Source organism: Sminthopsis crassicaudata, chromosome 2, assembly GCF_048593235.1.
Source record: "Sminthopsis crassicaudata isolate SCR6 chromosome 2, ASM4859323v1, whole genome shotgun sequence".
In the NCBI taxonomy this organism is placed as follows: domain Eukaryota; kingdom Metazoa; phylum Chordata; class Mammalia; order Dasyuromorphia; family Dasyuridae; genus Sminthopsis; species Sminthopsis crassicaudata.
The window spans coordinates 138,435,766-138,459,478 of record NC_133618.1 but is presented as its reverse complement, the minus strand read 5'-3'; the positions used below and the strand labels follow the sequence as shown (position 1 = coordinate 138,459,478).

Below are 23,713 nucleotides of genomic sequence, written 5' to 3'. Positions count from 1 at the left end.
GGAGAAAGGAGAAAGAAAAGTATCTGGGTAGATCTTATGCCTTTAAACTTTTGAAAAAAAAATACACCTATTCCTTTTAAAAAAAAAAACAACAACACACTAGAGCACAGAAATAAATAGAGTTTTCCTTAAAATGATAAGTAGCACCTATCTAAAATCACCTGAAAGCATCATATCTAATGGGAATTACACATTACCAATAAGATCAGGGGTGAAACAAGGTTGCTCATTATTACCATTACTATTCAACTTTTGATCTGTTCTGTAATGAAGGAAATAGTTATTTGAGATTTTTTAAAGCAAATTATTACTTTTTCTTGTGCCTGCAATATTGTACTCAATATTATTTGCCACCATTCAAAATCCTCAGCCTATGACCAAGAGCAGCTACAGTTTGATTGTAGGTTTAAGCTCCTTTCTTTAGGAAAAGCTTACCTTGACAACTCTGCCAAAATCAACATAGATGTTCTCTTAAATCTAGATTACCTATAAATTAGTCTACCTATAGTCTAAGCATAGACCTATAGTCTACCTCTAGATAAACTGATGAGTTTTTCATTTATCATTTGGTAAAACATATCTTTATAGGAATAAAATATCATAGAATTATAAGACTTTTTAAAAAGACTAAATTCCCCTTTCTAGCAGCTGGAGAAGTAAGAGCTGACTAAAGATTAAGTTCCACTTTCTAATCTTAGTGAAGAAGTACCTACATACACTCTTTTTTTTCTTGTTTGATCTAAAGATTAAGTATAAATTGAGCACTGTAATCTTCTGGCAGGTAGAAGATGGGGAACGATTGCTAACTTACCCACCATAAACCACAAGTTGCTACTTCTCAGTCTTAGTTACCCTTTTGCTGAACTCCCTGAAATTAAGTTCAAACAAGTCTCTCTAAAATAATCTTTTTAATTGCAAAATGTTATAATTACAGAGCAGAGATTCCTAAAGCAATCTCACTTTGACAGAGAGAGTGATAGACACAGGCCCTAATCCAATAGAATATCAGAATTAATAGTTGTCCTACCTTAAAAATTTCCCATTATGTCCCCCCAATATGCCAGCAACCAAATTTGCAAATTGACCTATTTCTTGTTCTTTTTATACTTCCCTAAACCTGTAAATCTCATGCTTCATTTCTGTTACAAAAATAAGCTCTGCAATCACTCTTTTGTCACTAATTACCACCGGCTGCTACTATTAAATCATTACTCGAAAGCCTCTCAGATTTTTTTCTATTCCAGATAATTAATTTTAACAACATAGGCCTCTATGTATTAATATAACTGAATGACATCTAAGACCAGTATATGGGTAGAAATTAGTAAGCCTATTAATTACGCTGATATTTTAAATTAAATTTCAAAGGTAAAATGTTATTTTAAATCAAGACTATTTCTGGGATCAGGGGTGCTTCCATATGAAATGCTGCCTGGATTTGGCCAAATTTTCCTAATGCTTTAAGGTCTTGATTTTATTGATGTGAGCATTCTGTCTACTAAAGCAGAGTGCAGACCTTCTACAGCTCAGATGACTCGTTGAGATGCTGTGACCAGAAACTTCTTCAGTCTTTAGTCGACCAGGTGAGAGACACTGAGCTTGCTCCTCAGATAACAAGGACACTATCTATGACTAGCGGCCACTAGGTGGTGCAGTGGAGAGACTGCTGGGCCGGAATTGGGAAGACCTGAGTTCAAATGAGCCCTTGGATACTTAGTAGTTGTGTGACTCTGAAAAAGTTACTTAATGACTCCCTGCCTTAGTTTCCTCAACTATAAAAATGAGACAATAATAGCACCTGCCTCGCAGATTTTGAGAGGATCAAATGAGATAATATTTGTATAGCATTTTATACACTGCCTAGTACATACTAGGTGATTAATAAATGGTTATTCGCTATGACTGCTCTTATACTCAGAAAGTTTTGTGGGATTATTTCTTACTTAGTATAACTTTCTAATATGCCATGCCATGCAAAGAACTGGAAACTAAGGGGATGCTTATCAGCTGGAAATGGCTGAACAAGTTGTGGTATATAGCTATGATGCAATTACTATTGCGATATAAGAAATGACAAGCAGGAGGCAACTAGATGGTACAGGAGAGACTTCAGTTCAAATCCGGTTTCAGAATTTAATACTTATCAGCTGTGTGATCTTGGACAAGTCACTTAACTCCAATTGTGGAAGGAAGGAAGGAAGGAGGAGGGAGAGACAGAGAGAGAGGGAGACACAGAGAGAGAGACAGAGAGAAAAAGAAAGAAAGAAAGAAAGAAGAAAGAAAGAAAGAAAGAAAGAAAGAAAGAAAGAAAGAAAGAAAGAAAGAAAGAAAGAAAGAAAGAAAGAAAGAAAGAAAGAAAGAAAGAAAGAAAGAAAGAAAGAAAGGAAGGGAAGGAAGGAAGGAAGGAAGGAAGGAAGGAAGGAAGGAAGGAAGGAAGGAAGGAAGGAAGGAAGAAAGAAAGAAAGAAAGAAAGAAAGAAAGAAAGAAAGAAAGAAAGAAAGAAAGAAAGAAAGAAAGAAAGAAAGAAAGAAAGAAAGAAAGAAAGAAAGAAAGAAAGAAAGAAAGAAAGAAAGAAAGAAAGAAAGAAAGAAGAAAGAAGAAAGAAAGAAAGAAAGAAGAGGAGAAAGAAAGAGAGAAAGAGAGAGAGAGAAAGAGAGAGAAAGAAGAGAAAGAGAGGAGAGAGAAAGAGAGAAAGAAGAGAAGAGAGAAAGAAAGAAAGAAAGGAAGAAAGGAAGAAAGGAAGGAAGAAAGAGAAAGAATGAAAGAAAGAAAGAAAGAAAGAAAGAAAGAAAGAAAGAAAGAAAGAAAGAAAGAAAGAAAGAAAGAAAGAAAGAAAGAAAAGAAAGAAAGAAGAGAAGAAAGAAAGAAAGAAAGGAAGAAAGAGAAAGAAAGAAAGAAAGGAAGAAAGAAAGAAAGAAAGAAAGAAAGAAAGAAAGAAAGAAAGAAAGAAAGAAAGGAAAGAAAGAAAGAAAGAAAGAAAGAAAGAAAGAAAGAAAGAAAGAAAGAAAGAAAGAAGAGAAAGAAAGAAAGAAGAAGGAAGGAAGGAAGGAAGGAAGGAAAGAAGGAAGGAAGGAAGGAAGGAAGAAAGAGAGAGAGAGAGAAAGAAAGAAAGAAAGAAAGAGAAGAAAGAAAGAGAAGAAAGAAAGAAAGAAGAGAAAGAAAGAAAGAAAGAAAGAAAGAAAGAAAGAAAGAAAGGAAAGAAAGAAAGGAAGAAGAAAGAAAGGAAGCGAAGGAAGGAAGGAAGGAAGGAAGGAAGGAAGGAAGGAAGGAAGGAAGGAAGAAAGAAAGAAAGAAAGAAAGAAAGAAAGAAAGAAAGAAAGAAAGAAAGAAAGAAAGAAATAAGAAGAAAGGAAGGAAGGAAGGAAGGAAGGAAGGAAGGAAGGGAAGGAAGGAAGGAAGGAAGGAAGGAAGGAAGGAAGGAAGGAAAGGAGGAAGGAAGGAAGGGAGGAAGGGAGGAAGGAAGAGAGAAAGAAAGAGAGAAAGAAAGAGAGAAAGACAGAAAGAAAAAGAAACAAAGAAACAAAGAGAGGAAGGGAGGAACAAGCAGGACACTTCCTAAAAGACTCATAGGAACTGATGAAAAGTAAAGAGAGTAGAACCAGAACACTGTACATAGCAATGTTGTACATTTATCAACTCTGAATGATTTAGCTATTCTCAATAATATAATGATCAAGACAAATAATGAGGGACCTAGGATGAAAAATGCTATCTCCATCCGGAGAAAGATGGAGTTTGAAAGCAGAAAGAATTTTGCTATTTTTTAAACTTAAAAATATTTACTGTGTTTTCTTTCACAACACAATTATAGAAATGTTTTGCATGATTACATATTTATAACCAATATCATATTGCCTGCCTTCTCAATAAGGGGGAAGGAAAGGATAATGGGAGAGAATTTGGAATTCAAAATTACAAATAAATAAAGGAAGAAAGGTTAAAATTGTTTTTATATGTAATTGGAAAAAAATTAAAATGTTTCTAAAAGCTCCATGCCATGATGAGGTATCAGAGGAAGATGTTAACAGTGGCTAAAATGCTTGTGAAGTGCCTGTTTGTCATTTCTAAACGTCTAAAACTCTGCAAAATTTACTGGTTAAGTAAACACTTCTAAACTTGTCTTAATGAAGTACAAAAACTCATGAATTTTCTGGTTGTTCTTCCCTGCCAGTTATGGGAAATTTTTCTCTTATCGTACTGGTCTAAGGAACATACATATTTATTCATCTGAGTCCTATTTGTAAAACTACTGGGAAACATAATCATTTCTAGACTTACACCCTAGAACATGATTATAACAGTCATGGGGCCTAATTTCTTGCTAAGAAATACAAAACCTATGAGATTCAAAAGTTTACTTGCCACACATATACATATACTCCAAAAAATAATGCATTTTAGCTTATATAGACAGATATCAAAATAGAAATAAATTAGGGAGACCTTAGTTAAAACAAATTATCATAATTCATTCATTCAACCCCTTATGAAAGAATTTACTATGTGTAAAGCACCGAGCTGAGTGCTAGCAGAGATAAAAAGAGAATTATGGCCCCTAACTCAGTCTATTCATCTAGTTCTGAATACATATAATTATAATATTGGGCAGTTATGTGGCACAGTTATGTGGCACAGCTACGTGGTACAGTGGGTAGAGTACCAGGCCCAAAGTCATCTTTGTGAGTTCAAATCCTGCCTTCAGTCACTTTCTAGCTATGTGACCCTAAGCATGTCACTTAATCCTGTTTGCCTCAGTTTCCTTATTTGTAAAATGACTTAGAGAAAGAAATGGCAAACCACTCTAGTATCTTTGCCAAGAAAACCCCAAATGGTATCATGAAGATACCATCGAACCATACTGAAATCACAGAATAACAACAAAACTCAGTCTCTGACCTAAGTTTGGTACAGGGGATATGACACATAGACAAATACATCATATCATATGATAAATATAAAGTAGAAAAGAACAGCTGCTAATCACATCTCCCCCACTTTTGAGGGCTCATCATATTAATAATGGATTTAGTGCAGATTCTTTACCAGCTCAGCAGATTGCAGCTCAGAAGTCAGCCCAAGAGAGCCATCAGCCTGAGCCTCCTTCTTAATAGCAATGGCAGGGATGTACCAACATGCCTGACAAGGAATTGCTAATCTATATATAACATATCTTTCAAAATCCATCTCCTCTAAGAATTCCTGATAATAATAGTAATAATGAAGCAGTAATGCTAGTTGTTGTTCAGCTCTTCCCAATCTACAGAGCAATTTGCTTACATCAGTTATGAGCAGCAGGGAATACAAACATTGTTATCCCTATTTAACAGATAAGAAAATTAAAAGAGAGAATAAAAACATATGGTTTTGTGAAGTAAGATGTGCTGAATACATGTCAGGGTTTGGGGGGTACGGCTTTTAATTATTCTTTTCCTTCAAGTTCCATAAGCACTTTGAACAAGCAAACTCTTTAGATGTAGAAACAAAGGCATTTGAGTCAATCAAAACTGAGAAAAGGAAGCAAGTCAACCAATGTGCAGAGTCAAGTATCCCATGAATCTAAATGGTTCTTCAAATGAATGGACTGTTATATATATATGTATATATACTTCAAAGGATGAATTACTCACCAATTGTTGCTCTAAGGGTGGAACTGAATCATGATGACCATATATTATTCCAGGATTATACTGGCTGAAAAGGACTGGATAAAACACCTTTTTTCCTACAAATCAGAAAACAAACATTTTCTTAATTTCCCATGCAGGTCTTGTGCCTTAGGCAATGGGTCCAGTACAAGAAGCATGCATGAAACTGAGCTCAGCTCCCGTTACTTCTGGCAGCACAGGGTGCTCAGGTTAGAAGGACTCAGGCTCTGGGGTGAGGAAGTAATTGACTTTATTGGTGCCTTGAACCCTGTAATAGTGGGAGGTTGGGCACTGTCAAAGACTAGCCAATGAGCTGAAAGTGCCACCCATTAGTAGGATTAAAAGAAGCAATAATCACCCCATGGATAATTTTTTTTCTTTTCTGCCAAGCATTTGGGGACGCTCAGTTCTCAGGGCTAGTTTTAAGTTAAGTTTAGTAATCAATTCATTGTACTTTTTTTGTAAGGGACAAATTATTTCAAGAAGTTTGTTTTGAGTTTAGTTTTAAAGGATCTGATCCATGCAGAGTAACAATTTTCTTGAAACATGACCAGAAGACAAAAATATAAAGAAAATAAATTTTTAATACTATTAGAAGTAATTTTTATGTGTTTAGGTTCTTATGAGTGGCTAGAGGTTTTAGGATTGAGAAGCCTTTGTTACCCAGTGACCAACTAGATGGTGCTGAGTCTAGAGTTCAGGAAGACCTGAATTCAAATTCAGCTTTAGAAACTTACTAGCTCAGTGATCCTGGGCAAGGCACTTAATCTCTTTTCCCTTATCTGTAAAATGGGGATAATAATAGTACTTACCTCCCAGGATTGTTGTAAGGATCAAATGGGATAATTTTAAAGTACTTAGCACAGTGCCTGGTACATAGGAAATGCTATATAAATGTTAGTTATTATTATTATATTATCTTTGTTATTTTCTACTGCCTCTACTGTCATAAGGACAAAGGCACCCATTAAAGGCTATGTTTCATCATCATAGCACAAGTCTCTTGATTCTAAGCTACATGAATCAATCAAAGGGTCTGGGGACCTCATATATGGTCTGTAAGATGGTTCCTACAGACACATCCCCACATAAAAGCATAGAATCTCTGCTTCAAGAGGACAAGCCTTTGGCGAAATTCATACCTGGCTGTGTGTTCAGTCTACATGTGTTGAGGAATTCCGAGGTAAAGTAGATATCGACATCACAGAAAAAGAGAAGAACGTTGCTTCCTTTCCAAACTCGGGCACCAACATCAAGCCCCTTGCCTCTTGAGAACTCACCACTCAGCTGGATAAATGTAAAATTTCTGAAGTTGGCAGCCCTGTATGAACACACAAAATAACTTAAGAATGAAAAAACTCCATCCAATTGCCAAATTTCCTGGATGAACAGTAAAACTTTTAGAAAAGGGGATTTTGTATGTCTTGTGGAGATGGCAAAGGAATAATGTCATTCAGTGATAATCTACTGGAACTTAATGTTATGTTTCCTTATTAAGTCTGGGAGCCCTAAGTCAATCCAGGCATCTCTGGAATGACTGCTAACTCACTAAAATGTTCTTTTAATTTAAAAGTATTATGTCCAGTTTACTTTATATGTCTATTTATTTCTTATTGTTCTAGCATTTGTCCTGTACTGTCCATGTCATGTTGACACCCCTGAACCAACATTATTTTTGGAAAAAACCCCAACCATTTCATATTAAGGCAGTGTACCTCTTGCTGAGCTTGTGGTATAGATCATCAGCAACCTCACGTACCCAAAGGCAACATAATCATATCAAAGGGACCCCAAGTGTAAATACAAAGTTACTATCTATCCTCCAAATTCCCCCTGTTAGGACGCTTTCAATAGAAGCAGTCTTAAATAGCAAGGGTTTCCCATGACAAATGTCAAACAACAAATATTGTTCTTAAATATTCTTTTCACCACCCTTCTGTCAGCCACATGCACATCTTCCCATACTTGCTCCAAATCACTGATGGAATAGTTTTCTAAACTGTAGTAGAACTTAGGCAGGAGTTCAGAGAAACAAAAACAATACAAGAGTGCTTCTTAGGTGTTACACATTGTGTTCAACAGTATAGATAGGTAAGCAGGGGAGAGGTGATTCAGGAAAAACAAAGTTGTTTTAAGACACAGGTCTCCTTCTCTAAAGGAACCAAAGTCTGTCTAATTTGTAAGATAAAAAACACTACAAGTTAAAAAAATAATTCAGAGATTAAATAATTTGAAACCACATGATAAAACATAGATTCTTAAAAAACAAAATGTCAAAAGTGGAAGAAACTATGGAGAACATCCAATGTAATTCTTCATTTTAAGGATGAAGAAATTAAGATCCAGAAAGTTTTAAATGGCTTATGCAAATATCTATGTAACAAGTGGTACAAATATGTACTGAGCATTTAGAAGAAGGAACATTCATGAATCAATATTTGTAGTATAAACCTAAAAATGGGGGGGTGGTAAAGAGGGGAGGCCACTGAATTGGTTGATTATTATACCACCCTACTTACAGTGATAAAATGACATACTCCAATGCATACTTTAACCTAGTAGAACTCAATCAGTCAAAGATTTTTAGACTAAGCAAACAAAGTCCATAATCAATTTAGATATCTCTGAAATATTAATTCAGATGAATTGGATTAATGTTATACAGAAAGTACAGTCATATTGGTTGAGGAAACTTGGCAATAAAGCAGAGAACCAATTTGGAAAAAAAGAGAATTTGAGTGAATGGTGTGCCAAGTGGAACTATTTCAGCCAAGTTCTGAGAAGGAACTACTTCAGGGTAGGGGAGAATGTGCTTTGGTCTAAGTCTTCTTCTCCCCTACCCCTTCCCCACTGACCAGACCTTTCCTTCCCAGAAGATTTGTACTTTTTATCAATAACCTAAGAACATCTGTAAGGCAGTAGTTCCTGATGATATTGTCAACATCAGGATTTCAGAAGACAATATCATGTGGATGGGTGTAAAGGGCTGGAACTGAGCAGACTCACTTAGATAACCCAGCATTTAAAGCTAATTACCAATTGGACACTACTCTGTTAATATATGCTTGGAGAATGACCCTGCCCAACTATTCTGTGCTGACTCAACCTTTGGGTATAGACAGAGAAGTGTGAGAGGGATCAGAGGGTGGAGTAGGATAAGCAGGTTCATTCTTTGTCAGTGGAGAGAGAGAAAAGAGGTGTGGAGATTCCTATATATATTCCCCTGATGGCGACCCCAAAAGACCAAGAATAAAGACTTTTGCTTATCCTGACTCCAGCTGATTCTAAGGTATCCAGGGTATTAACATGATCATTACAGATGGGATAATTTAAGAATTGTACATGGAAGGGGTAGCTAGATGGTGCAGTGGATAGAGCACTAGTCCTGAAGTCAGAAGGACCTGAGTTCAAATCTGACCTCAGACAGGTAGCACTTCCTAGCTGTGTGACCCTGCACAAGTCACTTAACCCCAATTGTCTAAACAACAACAGCAAAAAAGAAGGAACCAATTTTATGAGTAACTCACAAAGTAGAGCTGTGAGTTATATCTTTGCCACATTTGATCTCTAAGCTTGAGACTACTTTCCTTGTCCTTTGTATGTACTTGTGGGAAAGTGTGTCACAGACTTTTGGAGGGATGTATATGTATATATATATATATATATATATATATATTGGAGGGATGGTATAAATACCAACTGTACCTTCTAACACCTCCAGATTCATTAAAAATCCTTTAGTGTCTATTTTTTTCTGAATATACATTAAATTTTTTATAATTATTGAATCCAAATTATATTTTAATATTATTGCTTGAAAGAAATTTTCTGCAATCGGTCAATTACTGTGTTTATATTCTAGGTATTAAGTTAGGCAGTGGGGATACAAAACCCAAAATGAAACTTTTGCCCCCTGCCCTCAAAACGCTTATAATCTAGCAAAGGAAAACACAATATTTATTTGAAATAAAGTAAAAAATGAATACAAATTGATTTTAAGGAAAGGCAACAGCAGACAGGAGGAAAGTGAAATTCAGGAAAAATCTTAAGCAGAAGTTCAAGCTCAGCCTTAAACAAATTCTGGGATTTTAAGACGAAAAGGTGAAAAGGAACAACCAACACAAGGCCTAAAGATAAAAGAAGGTCAGTTTGGTTGGACTATAGTGTATGTTAAGGGGAATAACAACATACGATAATATCAGAAAGGTTGGATAAGGTCAAATTTTCAAAGGCTTTACCATTATATATGATGCTAGGTAACAGGGAGCCACTGGATTTTACAAGATAAGATGACATGAGTGAATTTAAGTGTTTTAGGTAAATCATTTTATGGATGGGAGCTAGAAAAGACTGAAGTAATGTGACCAAACAAGAAGTTATACCAACAGCACAGATGAGGTGATGAGTGCCTAAAATTAATTAGTTGCTGTGTGAATTTAAAATGGGAGATGTCATGAAGGTACCACAGAAAGAGGATGACTTTAAATTTATACGTGAATGACTGAAAGAATGGTAGTGCCTTCAACGGAAGCAATGAAGTCTAAAAGTGGTATGGGTTTTGGGGGAATGAGTTTTGTTTTGAACATGTTGAGTATGAAGCTGTTTAATGTGTTTTGGGGAAGAGTCATATAATTTAAAATCATCTTTTTATGTCAAGTGATCAATATGATATTTCTAGTCCCTCTTTGTCTTGTGAACCATACACAAATCTCTTCAACAGAGATAATAGAGTAAGTCCATTAGAGCTACAAGGCCTGCTTAAACGGTCTCCCTGAAAAATGGCATATATTGTATCAGTTATTCTAACATATTTCAAATAGAGAACATTTTCCTATGTGGCTGAAAAAATATTCTAGAATTCTCATTATACTTAGGATTATTATGTATTTCTGTTAAGATAATAAAAGTCAAGAATGTCAAATTAAATCAATATATTAGTCAATACAATTAGGTGGGGCAATAGATTTGGAATCAGGAAGACTCATCTTCATGATTTCAAATCTAGCCTTGGATACTATTGTACTAGCTGTGCATCATGGGCAAATCAATTAATTCTCTTTGCCTCAGTTTTCTCATCAGTAAAATGAGGTAGAAAAGGAAATGGCAAGCCATGCAGTATCTTTGCCAAGAAAACCTCAAAATACGATCTCATAAAATTGGAAATGACTAAAATAACTAAACAATAACAACAGGTAATGTAAGCATAATGATGGTATCAATAGCTGTTGTATACCTGTGACTTCACTGACATAAGAAAACTTGCTCTACTGATTTAGAATGGCAACTACTGCAATTTATAACTATAGCAAGTTGCCTGAGGTAGTGAGATATTAAGTAATTTTTTAGGATCACATAAGTCAATATGTAATAGACCAGATCTTAAATCCATGTCTTCTTTGACTCCAAGAGGTGGGTTAGAGTGAGGTCAACTTGGAGACAATGTTAAATTTTTCAGTGTGAGTATTTACACCTTGAAAATAGACAAATCCTAAAAATCAGGCTTGATTTATTATTCTTTTAATTGACTAGAATTAATAAAGTGATGAAGAAAATGTCAACAAATCAGACTAAAAAAAAGTATGTTGTACGTTTTTGGAGAGCAGCACACCACTGGCAACATCCTATTTCTTCTGCTTGGTCACTTCTTATTTTTCCAGCACAAAATGCAATTCAATTAAAAATCCACACAGTCTGTTGGGAACAGCCATCAGATACTCCAAATAAAAAATGGGCAAAAAGCAAATATATGATCTAAAACAGACAACAACCATAAACATATCACTGGAAAAAAAAAACTGAACTGGGAAAAGAAAAACACTACATTTTGGAAGCAGTTCTTAAAACTTCAGAGTATTTCTACTGATAACTAATGGAGCAAACTGCAGGGAATTAGAAGAGCATTATCTTGTTTGTTATATTGTTTATTTCTATGAATTTGAATATAAACCCCTAAATTTCTGTCAGGTGTATTCATACATATTTAATTTATTGACAAAGGAAATTCCTTGAAATTTTCTTCTTTTGAATGCTAATTTTTAATTCTCTTCTGAAATAGATCTAGAGGATGGAGACTCTTCCATTGCAAGGAGTCATTTTTAGGAAAAACATGATGACTTCCTTTTTTATTATTAATTTTATAATTATAATTTTTTTGACAGTACATATGCATGGGTAATTTTTTTACAGCATTATCCCTTGTACTCACTTCTTTTCCGAAATTTCCCCTCCCTCCCTCTACCCCCTCCCCTAGATGACAGGCAATCCCATATATGTTACATGTATTACAGTATATCCTAGATACAATATATGTGTGTAAAACCGAATTTCTTGTTGCACGGTAAGAATTGGATTCAGAAGGTAAAAATAACCTGCATAGAAAGACAATAGTGCAAACAGTTTACACTCAATTCCCAGTGTTCCTTCTCTGGGTGTAGCTTATTGATCAACTGGAACTGAATTAGATCTTCTCTATGTTGAAGATATCCACTTCAATAAGAATACATCTTCATACAGTAACATGATGACTTTCTAAAAGCTATTATTTCAGAAGACTTTATCTTGCTAATTGACTTGATTTTCTTAGCAACACAAGAACAAAACTGACAGAGGATCTTGTTTATTCTGGTAAAGATTTATCCTCATAAATCAGGAAACTGGTTTTTTTAAATATATTAATATAACATTTCAGTTATCCTGAATAACTGCAGCTTTTTCTTTTAACCCTAGAGAGGAGTCAGTATTATACACAAGGCATTGTCATAAACCTTTACAATGCCTGGTACAAGAATCACTGCTCAGTTTTGCCTATGGAGGAATTGAAAATCTAGGAAGAATTTCAGTTCATTTATCAGTTTTAAACACTGGTATTAAAAATTAATATTTCTTCTTCAGGAGGAAAGGAGGAGAATAGGATTTGACTTAATTTTCATTTAGATCTAATAAAGGCTCCTTAAATTCTAAATGAAGTTAACAGTATTGTATGTAGGTCATCAAAAAAACTGCAAACCTGATTAAGCCTCAGTGTTCATTCAGGAATTTATCACCTTCTCTACTCATTAGAAAAGAGCTGAAGGCTTACAGTTGTTCTTATCAGTATGTTTCATAGGAAAGTTTCATAAAAGTTTCATGCAAAAATACTTTTAATTTTTAAAAATTAACTGATCCTTAGAGTAGGTTGAATGTCCTACTATTTCTCTCTCCCTCCTTCCATGTTTTCCTCCCTCTCTTTCTCTCTCTCCTCTCTCTGTCTCTGTCTCTGTCTCTGTCTCTGTCTCTGTCTCTGTCTCTGTCTCTGTCTCTCTCTCTCTCTCTCTGTCTCTGTCTCTGTCTCTCTCTCTCTCTCTCTCTCTCTCTCTCTCTCTCTCTCTCTCTCTCTCTCTCTCTCTCACACACACACACACACACACACACACACACACACACACACACTATAGGATATTTCCACATTGCTTGATGCCTTGGAAGCTCACTTGTTTTGTCAATTCAAATTCAGTATTTCTAAAACTTGAACTCATCATCTCCTCTCTCTAGTGATGAAAGAAAAAAGGGGGAGCTGGGGAGAAGTGGGAGTTTCTTCCCCAATTTTGCTATTTCCATCAATGTTATATATTTTAAAAGAGCTTTGTATATATAGAGCAGTTAGGGGTGTTTAACCTTTTTTTTTGTTTGTTTCTTCATGGATTTCTCTGACAATCTGGAGAAACCTATGGATTCAATTCTCAGAATCATATTTTTAAATAATAGAAAGAAATGTCAAATTTCAGTTAGAGGTTATTGAAAATAAAGATGTAGGTTTTTCCCTATCCAAGCTATCCATAGACTTCGAAAGGACTTGTGGTAAAGATTGCTATTGCAGGACTGTGGTTTAGATGAGATGATTCCTGAGATCTCTTTTAGCTCTTGGGCTCAATTATTATTTTTGCTTAATACCTGAGGGACCGAGAGTTTCTAGCCCAAATCGACAGTAACAGGGAACTTAGGAAGTTTTTTTATTGTTTATTTCTTTACTATCACCCCCATTTTTGTTTAATAAGATAACAAGGCAAAGGCAGACACATATATGTGGATGATAGGTTCAGCATACAAGTTAGGGCATGGAGTGGTTTAGGGTTGGATGACAAGAGTGTATTTGTGAGTGGACTGAGGATAAGGGAAAGAAGATATGGAAGATTCATGACTGCTCCACTCAGAGCTAGTGTAGCTACAGCAGCTTCTAAAATCGAGTTAGAAAAGAAATACATCTTGTTATCCTGTCAAGAACCAGAGCAAATGGACACAGGGTATCAGAGAGGATGGCATACAAGCTTTAACTAATTAGAATTCACCATTCAAGCTCAACACCCTTACTACTTTTTCATTCTCTCTGTGGTCATAGATTGGAAAAAAAAAATTTAAAGGAAAGAAAACTGGGAAGATTATTCTCTCTTTGGCAGGAACAAGCAAATCAATCTCCACAAGCAAGTGCCGATGAGACCCACAGTGCAGGAGTAATCAATCATTCAACAAGTATTTACTAGTATATGTTATGAGCCAGGCACTATATGCCTAGTCAACGGAGATGCAAAAGTAAGAGTTTTTGCCCTCAAGGAGATTATCTGTAGCAGGAAGAGACAGGATACATACTTACACACACACACACATATACACACACACATATACTTATAGGATACAAAGTGACTGGAGAAGTCACTCTAGCAATGGAAAAGGGATGAGAAAAAGTCTAATGTAGAAAGTGTTGCCTGAGGTGAGTCCTGAAGGAGATTAGGGGTTCTAAAGTGAGGATGAAGGAGGTACCCCATTCTAGACATAAGGGACAGACAATACAAAGGTGAAATGGAGTGTCACAGATAAGGAATATAAAAAGACCAGCTTGGCTGGATGTTGGAAAGCAAGAAAGGGAATAATGTATGTAAAATAAGGCTTGAAACTCAGTTGGAGACAAATTGTGAAGAGCTTAAAAGTACTAAATAAAGGATTAAATTGATCTTAGAACTAAAAAGGAACCATTAGAATTTATTGGAAAGGAGTGTCTGATTTCAGGCCCATGTGTTAGTTAAAATAATGAAATTTAGAGCTGGATAGGGTCTTCAAGGTCATCTACAGCAGATCTAGTTTGCATACAAAAACTGAGGCCTTGGAGTTCTGTCCAAGGTCATACAAGTTATAAGTAGCAAGGGCAGTATTCAAATGCTGACTTTATAATTATACTCAATGTTCTTTCCATAAAACCACACTGGGGTTTATGAGGTATTGATTTAGTATGGAAAGAGATAACAGATCTCCTAATCCTAATCCTAATCCCAATTTGTCTCTGAGAAAGAAAATTAAGGTCACTTATGATGGTTTTCCTAGTTAGAAGGGAGATAAAAGAAATAATCCATGTGGACAAAATAGATACAGCTAGATAGTAATGCAGTTGGTGGATTCAAAACTTATTGTACATTCAGATATAAAGATTAGTGATGAATGGCACTATTAAGCTTTACTTAATATTTAAAAAAATAAACAACCTTATTGAACATTGATGGTATACAATGCACTCTGCTAAGTAGTAGACTGTAGGATTTTTGGAGTGGAGAGGTCCAGAAAGCTAAGAGAGAAATACAAATGAGCAATCTATTCTTTGCATTAAGTTTACAGTCTAGGAGTAATTAGAAAAGCAGAGTAATGACTTAGTACAAGACAGAACATGATATGGACCATAATGAAAACATGAGGCAAAGCGTCTTGAAGAACAGAACATCAGAATTGTCCTTGAACTAGCTTGGAAGGGAGGCATAGTATGTTTCATAAATAACAGTCAATCCAACATTTTTAACCGATTGATTAAGAATAGCATTGTGTTTCTCTTTCATAATCTGGGTAAAGTGCCACAAGAAGAGGTTTATCATATTTGTAGACTCAAAAGATGTTAAAAAAAAAAGGCTAAGTAAATACTTCAAGGTTGTTATAGATAACTCACATCAAGGCATAGATGGTATGCTTATCTATTTTGCTGAGGACATAAACATGGGGGGGATAAGTAACATCCAGAATGAAGAATCAGTATCAAAAAGATATTGACAAATTACATTGGGCTAAATGTGTTAAGATGAAGTTTCATTGAGATAAATATAAAATCTGATGCTTGGATTTAAAAAAAAAAAAAAAGCTTCTCCAACAGTATGGGAGAGATATGATCAGACCATCATAAAGTCATAGATTTTGAACAAGGGGGAACTTTAGAGATACATATGTACTAAAACCCTAATTTTATGAGTAAGGAAATTGTCCAAAACCAAACTAAAACCAATACAAGCAGCAGAATAGGCATCTGAAACTATGTCTGATGAGTACAAGTCCAGCACTCTTCCAACTATAATACATGGTTTCCATGTGAAACAGTTCTGGGATTTTTTTTTAATGAACTATAAATTTAATGGAACAAGTGAGTGATGTGACATGGTAATAAAAAAGGCTAATGTGATTTATTTGGGGTTTTTTGGTTGGGATTTGTGAATTCATCAAGGTAAACAAACCTCTCTAGTAATGGAAAGTCCCTCCACATAGATCAAAAACTTCTTTTAATCCTATAGACTTAGAGAGTTGCCAGGGACACTGAGAGGTTTGTCTTTGATTATATAGCTATTTTGACAGAGGCAAGTCTTACCAGCTCTTCCTGACTCCAAGCCTTGTCTTCTCTCCACTGAACCACTTCCTCTCTTAATATGATCTTTGGCTACTACTGTAAATGAAATAGAGTGTTCAGAATGAAAGACGCAATGGTCCTGCTTAACTCTGCACTAATCATAATATATCTAAAATATTAAGCTCTATTTTAGATGCCACATTTAAAAAGGAACACTGACAACCAAGAAGAGTACATTCTGATGAGGGATAACAGGATGATGAAGTCATCTGAAATGATGCCCTACTAGAATGATTTCTATTTGAAGGATTGTCATTTGGAAGAGGAATGAGCTTTATTTTGCAGAACTAGGGACAGAAGGACAGACATTAAGTCATTTTTGACCCAATATAAGGAAAATGGGTAACCTCCAAAACTGGAATGTTCAGCTTTCAGCTCCCCACCCCATCCCCTGCCTTCCCAAGAGATGTTTTAAGTAGAACCTTTAAGGCCTCTTGACCAGGATACCACACGAGATTCCTGTTTAGCTATAGGTTGGACTAAGGATCTTGGAGGAATCTCTTCCAAGTCTTATTTTCTTTCCTCCATTTTACATATAATGAAACTGATTTTCAGAGAGGAGAAATAATTTCCTATTGCTACAAAGTTAAGTGGTAAAGATGGGATTCATACTCAGTCTGCTGACTATCAAATCTGTTGTTTTTTTCCATTATGACAAAAACAAGAGACTGTGGTATTTCAGTGGCTGAAGAGATTGCTTTCTTCGGGTCATCACTTGAGCTATCTTGAAGCATCCTTCAATGGCAAATACAATAGATGAGGGAAAGTATTCTAGTTGGAGGCAGTGGCAAGAGACTATACAAACCTCCATTTTAAGGAACGTTCCCAGGTCAGTTATATTCATTCTGACATTCCTCTCTGAGTTCCACTCCAGTCTCTTCAGGGTTCCTTCTCCATCAAGCCTCAGGGCTAGAATCCTTCTTTGCCACTCCCAACTACACCATAACTCTCACATCCTAAATCCTAGTGATCTCCCCCTCCCCCATTAGAATATAAATTCTTTGAGGAGACTTTATTTCTGCTTGTATTTGGATTCCCAACATTTAGCACACTGTCAGTCACTGAAGACACAAAAATGACTAGTTCATGGCTCCTCCACATCTAGCTTAAAATTCTCATTTCAGCAATAGTGCTTTTACAGGCATTTTTTAGTTACTAGTTAATCTAAATCATTCATTGTGCATCTTGGAAATTTGTTTCAAATTATTGTAATAATGCCTTTGGGGGATGTTTTTGGTGCTGTGGATACAGTTTTGAGTAAGGGCATGCTCTAGAACAAGTACTTGACTCTCTACTTTTCCCCAGCTGAATGAGCAGAGTACTTTATACTTAGGAGACAACCGACAGATGAAGAGGCAAGTGCCCCTCTGTCATTGCAGAGTTTGCACAGCTAGAATTGATATTTTTTGGTACAATTATAAGGAGGGAGAAGGGCTCCTAGCTACCAGGGGATTCTCTCTAAAGGACAGAACTGACCATGTCACATGCTACCGCCTATTCAATAAATTCCAGTAACTCCTTGTTACTTTCAAGATCCCTTTCTTAGGCTTTTAAAGCTCTTCACAATCTACCTTTTCCTATATTTCCAATATTGTTATATTTTAATGCCCTCCTTAAGCTCTTATGTTTTAGACACACTATGTTATTTTTGCTGCTCTTTGAAAACAATACTCCATCATCTGATTCTGCAACCTTTTCATTGATTATTCCCTCACTCCCACCACCTGGATTCTCTGCTTACTTCTCACCTCCGCCAAAATCTCAGCTTTGATAAGAAGCATTTCCCACTCTGTACAACCCCTCTCCACTGTAGCTTTTCCTCAGAGATATCCTCCAATTAAATTTTATATGAATTGTATGTAATTATTTTCATGTTTTCTGCAACTAGAATCCAAGATCTTTGAGATGGGGTCATGTTCTTGCCTTTTTTCATAGAACTTAGCACACTGATTGGCACGTAATGGGTCTTTAAAAATGTTCATTGATGATGATGAAGATGATGATGATGAAGATGATGATGATGATGATAAATATGAATTGGCAACTGAAGAGTTAGCAATATTTTACTATCCTTGTTATTCCTGTTTGCTCCTAAAATTGTACTAAGGACGCTTTCAATGAATAACAATCTAATAGATTCAACCACAAAATGCAGGTATTTGATCCACCTCAGCAATACCATGTAGAACATTAGAAATAAAAGAATATTAAGATAATACTTTGTCCCAGGGTCATTTCTGTCTGAACTCCATCAAACAAAAGAATGATGATAATGAGAGTCATAATAATCATCATTAATCATTGTTAATAGGAACCCTGCTTAATAACCCTACTATAATTGTATTAAATAGATAGGAAATTAAAATTATTTAGAAAGAGGATAAGATACGCAGAATTCTTCTCATTCTCTTTGCTACTGGAGCTATTCCAAAGACATTTTCAGGGATGCCATAGTTGATATTCAATTACAAAAAAAGGGTGTGCTTTTAATCTACGTAAACACAAATCCATTGAATATAAATATAAAAGAATGGTAGCATGATAGTGACACTCACTAGGACCATTTCTATCTGCACTAAAAAAAGGCAAGAAAAAATGAGAATTGTAATTGCATAGGAGTTCACATTCAATTCAGCAAACATGTATCCAGGAGTATGTTCAGGATCTGGGTTTTGTGTTGGATGTATAGAAGAAATACCTGACACAGACCCCACTTTTTTTTTTTTTTTTTTTTTTTTTTTTTTTTTTTTTTGTGCTGAGGCAACTGGGGTTAAGTAACTTGTCCAGGGTCAGTTAAGAAGTGTTAAAGTATCTGAGACCAGATTTAAACTCAGGTCCTCTTGACTTCAGGGCTGGTGCTCTAGCCACTGAGCCATCCTAGATCCTACTTTTAGAGAGCATATAAATTAAATTTGGGGTATAGGGATGGAGAGAAGCTTTCATTTTGACTAAGATGGGGGTTACAAATAATAATGATATGTGGTAGAATATAAGAAATATGGAGAGAGGTCTGGACAAAGTGCTATGAGAAAGTTGAGAAGGGAGAGATAAATTTGAGAGGAAGAGGTCAGGAAAGACCTCATGAAAGAGACAGAAGCTATGTTATCTGGGATATTGTAGAGGCCTGGATTAGACTAGACAATCTCCGATGAACCTGCTAACTATCAACTCATAGACGGACTGGTCAGGATACAAAAAAAGATAGGGAAAGATATCCTGATTTGAGGCTTGACACTTTCTTTAAGTTAAGGCAAATAATAATTAAAATTAATAATAATAATAATGTTAGCTAGCATTAATAAAGCATGTACTAATATGCCAGGTACTATGCTAAACACTTTATAAACATTATATCATTTGATCTTCACAGCAATCCTGAGAAGGAGGTGCTATTATTTTTATTACCACTTTACACTTGCAGAAACTGAGTTAGATACCAGTTAAGCAACTTGCCCAGGTTCACAGAGCTAGCAGGTCTCTGAGCTGCATTTGACTTCAGGTCTTCCTAACTCTAGAGCCAGTATGAGAATTTCAAAACTTTCCTTTTGAAATCACTAGAGATACATGAGATAACAGAGGGGGAAAAATGTGTTAGAAATCAGTGTTTTGGAGGGCATGTCCTATTTCCTGGTTCCACCTGTGATCCCAGGGTATAAACCATTAGGAATAAAAATCAGGTATAGGGAAGTTAATTTGGGTTATTGGTTATAATGATTCTAATTCTATATACAGTAATTATCTCATTCCATTAGGTGCTTAATAAGTATTTTGGGCATGGGTGATGATGATAATGATTTTGATGATGGAGAGAAGACTGAAAAAATCATCTTCCTCCACATTATATCCCCAAAGAAGCAGACGGCAATCCATTCAAAATGCAATGACTGTATCCAGTATCCAGATCATAGTTTTAATTTGATCTTAATAGTAACTTATATCGACATAAATTTTCTTATAGATTTCAGTGTTTTTACAACATACCTTAGAGGGATGAAGGGTAGTTCAAGAATTTCAATCTGACAAAATTAGTCTCAAAATGGTAAATGCCACGGTCATATATGTAGGAAGTGTCAGAACCAGAATTCAAATTTAAGTGTTCTAACTTTAGATCTCACGGTATTTCTCTTACATTAAATTGTCTCTAGGTCAGTGGTTCAGACACAAAGGAATCTTATCTCCTTTCTCTAAAAATAGTCATGGTTAGGTAGCAGCAAGACTTGTAGCCTTAGGATATCCAAGGTTTTAGTCCAAATCCCACTTTGCTTTCTGAAAAGCTCTCCTCTGTATGAGTGGTCAGTGTGTCCTACAAGCTCTCATTTGCCTGAGAAAAGATTAATCACCTCATGTTTCATAAACCTTGTTTCAGATAAGATCCCATCACAAACTGATTCTATCTATTCCTCAGCCAAAAGGGGTGAGGTGACCCCTTTGTAAACATAATATTCCTGAAGTAAACCTTTCTGCAAGTTTTGTTCTTGGATAAACAGATGGGAACTTCCTGTGAGATTTGTTAACCAAAGTACATCAAAAAAGGTATGAAATAATGATGAACACTGTGGCCCAGAAGATGCTGACAACCTGATGCCCACTGGGAAGGCTTCCTTCCTCACCAGCAGCAGCCACAAACTCTTTCTTGTCTGTGCCTCACAGGTGCACAGATCAGGGCCCAGAAAAATAATGCTTTTTTTAAGTCCATGTCTGGACAAAGACAAATTATTAATATAGAGGATGTAATTAGCTGATAAATCATTTCGTAGACTCCATTTTTCCTTTGTTTGTTGCTTGTAATACCATCATCTCGGGCAGTTAGATGGCCCATTGGATCTAAAGTCGGGCCTGGAGTCAGAAAGACTCATTTTCCCAAAAGCAAAACTGGCATAATAGACTCAGTAGCTATGTGACTCTGAACAAGTTATTTAATGCTGTTTGCCTCAGTTTCCTCCTCTGTAAAATGCTGGAGAAGGAAAGGGCAAATCAATTCCAGTATTTTTGCCTAGAAGACTCCAAAAGGAGCCAAAAAGAGTCAGACACTACTGAAATGACTGAACAACAAAACATTACCATTCTAAGAAGTCCATGCTTAAAAAAATGTTTTTTAAATTAAAAAAAAATGGCCCAACTATGCCCTAAGTCTGGTTTCTCCCTATGATCCCATGGCATAAACTCTAAGGAAATCAGAATCCAGTGCAGGGAAGCTAATTTGGGTTATTGCCTATAATAATGAATTGAAATACAAAGTTCTGCTGAAGTAATTGGAATAAACACCTGGGGAAGGAGAAAGTAAATGGCAAGGCCTGCTAACCACAAAAATAGATTTTCTGTATATTCTTAAAACAAAAGCCATGATAGCTTGACCACAAAAATATAACACAATTTAGTGCTCTCCAAAAGATACCCATCAGGAGGTCCAAGTTCAAAGCTCACATTCAGCCAACATTTACATTCCCGTGTAGGCAAATGTCATGATATACAGAGCTGACAGGCTCTGCGTTTTCCACAAAGGACAGACATCAGAATGAGGAAGAAAATATGATAAAAATAATAGTCATCATTTAGATAGCATTTTAAAATGTGCAAACCTTTTATTTTTTATTTTTTGCTGAGACAATTAGGGTTAAGTGACTTGCTCAGGGTCACACAGCTAGGAAGTATTAAGTATCTGAGGCCACATTTGAACTCAGGTTCTCCTGACTTCAGAGCCAGCATTCTATCCACTGTGCCATATAGCTGCCAATTAATTTTATTTTTTAGGTGATTTTATCCTCACAACAAGTTTAAAAGGTAGATGTTCTTATTATCCCCACTTTACAGATGAGAAAACTAAGGCAGGCAGAAATTAAGTAACTTGTCCAAGGTCACACAACTAGGATATTTAAGGCTGGATTTGAACCCAGATCTATCCACTTGCCCCCTAACATAAGAGACAAAGAACATTATATAAACACGCCAACAAAAAGTAAAACCAAAGAACTACCAACTCACATAGATGGAGCATTCACAAGCATTGACACTGACATCAATAAGCATTTCTGAGCACCAACAACACATAAATTTGAGTTCATCCCAAGGCATACACAAATATTGCTCCAGTTATTCTAACATATTAATCTGAATATAAGCCACAATCTTTTTGTATCTGCATTTTATAAAACCCAACTATAGTCCACAATTGGTACTATTATTCAGAAATATCCCGAAGATGCTTAATTCAATAAACTAAATCCTTTTCATATATGTGTAGAGCATTATTTTAGGCCAAACTTTAATTTTGCTTAGAGCTCATCTAATTTTAATTAATTTAATTTAACTTTTAATTTTTAACTTTGATTTTAAGTAAATTATTTAATTCATAATCAACCTATACAATGTGCAATATAGTAACCTATATTGATACTAATATATTTAGTTAAAATTCTATGGAGAGTAGAGCTAGAAGAGATTTTAGAGAACATCTAGTTCAAAAGTCAAACACATGCAAAAATTAAAATAATAGCCCAGAATAGAGTGTATATATTGTGATACATGTATTTATATATTTACATAGATATACATATATACATATGTGTACACATATGCACACACATATATACACATACATGCATATACATATTTATTGTTTAATCATTTTTCAGTCATGTTCAACTTCTTGTGACCTCATTTGGAATTTTCTTGGCAAAATATTTTCCTGACAAAATAGCAGTTCCTTCTTCAGCTCATTTTACAGATGAGGAAACTGAGGCAAGCAGGATTAAGTGACTTGTCCAGGATCACACAGCTAGTAAGAGTCTGAGGCCAGATCTGAATTCAGGAAGGGCAGTCTTCCTGACTCCAGGCTTGGAATTCTTTTTTTTTTTTTTTTTTTTTTTTTCATTTATGTGGGTCTAAAGACCTGAAATGATTTTATTTATTTTTTTAATAGTTTTTATTTACCAGATACAAGCATGAGTAATTTTAACAGCATTGACAATAGCCAAACCTTTTGTTCTAATTTTTCCCTTCCTTCCCCCCCTCCTCGATGACAGGTTGACCAATATAGGTTAAATATGTTAAAGTATAAATTAAATATAACATATGTGTATATGTCCAAATAGTTGTTTTGCCTTACAAAAAGAATCGGACTTTGAAACAGTGTACAATTAGCCTGTGAAGGAAATCCAAAATGCAGGCGGACAAAAATATAGGGATTGTGAATTCTATGTAGTGGTTCATAGTCATCTCCCAGAGTTCTTTTGCTGGGCATAACTGGTTCAATTCATTACTGCTCTACTGGAACTGATTTGATTCATCTCATTGTTGAAGAGGGCCACGTCCATCAGTATTAGGATTACAAGGTGAGAACTCAGGTTGTCTGGACAGTTCTCTGGCTCAGAATTCACACCTT

At 35.5% G+C, this 23,713-nt stretch overlaps 1 protein-coding gene across 16 annotated transcripts in view; it reads right to left on the bottom strand.

Annotated features, from left to right (window-relative positions):
* The window catches only part of CSGALNACT1 (chondroitin sulfate N-acetylgalactosaminyltransferase 1), a 395,383-nt gene that overhangs the window by 19,224 nt on the left and 352,446 nt on the right, over window positions 1-23,713 (bottom strand). For all 16 annotated transcript variants that reach the window (XM_074287440.1, XM_074287428.1, XM_074287425.1 and 13 more), the window contains 2 exons: window positions 6,788-6,966; window positions 5,628-5,722 (listed from right to left, as the gene is read on the bottom strand). In XM_074287440.1, coding sequence (XP_074143541.1) covers window positions 5,628-5,722; window positions 6,788-6,966 — 274 coding nt within the window. The remainder of the gene's footprint in view (window positions 1-5,627; window positions 5,723-6,787; window positions 6,967-23,713) is intronic.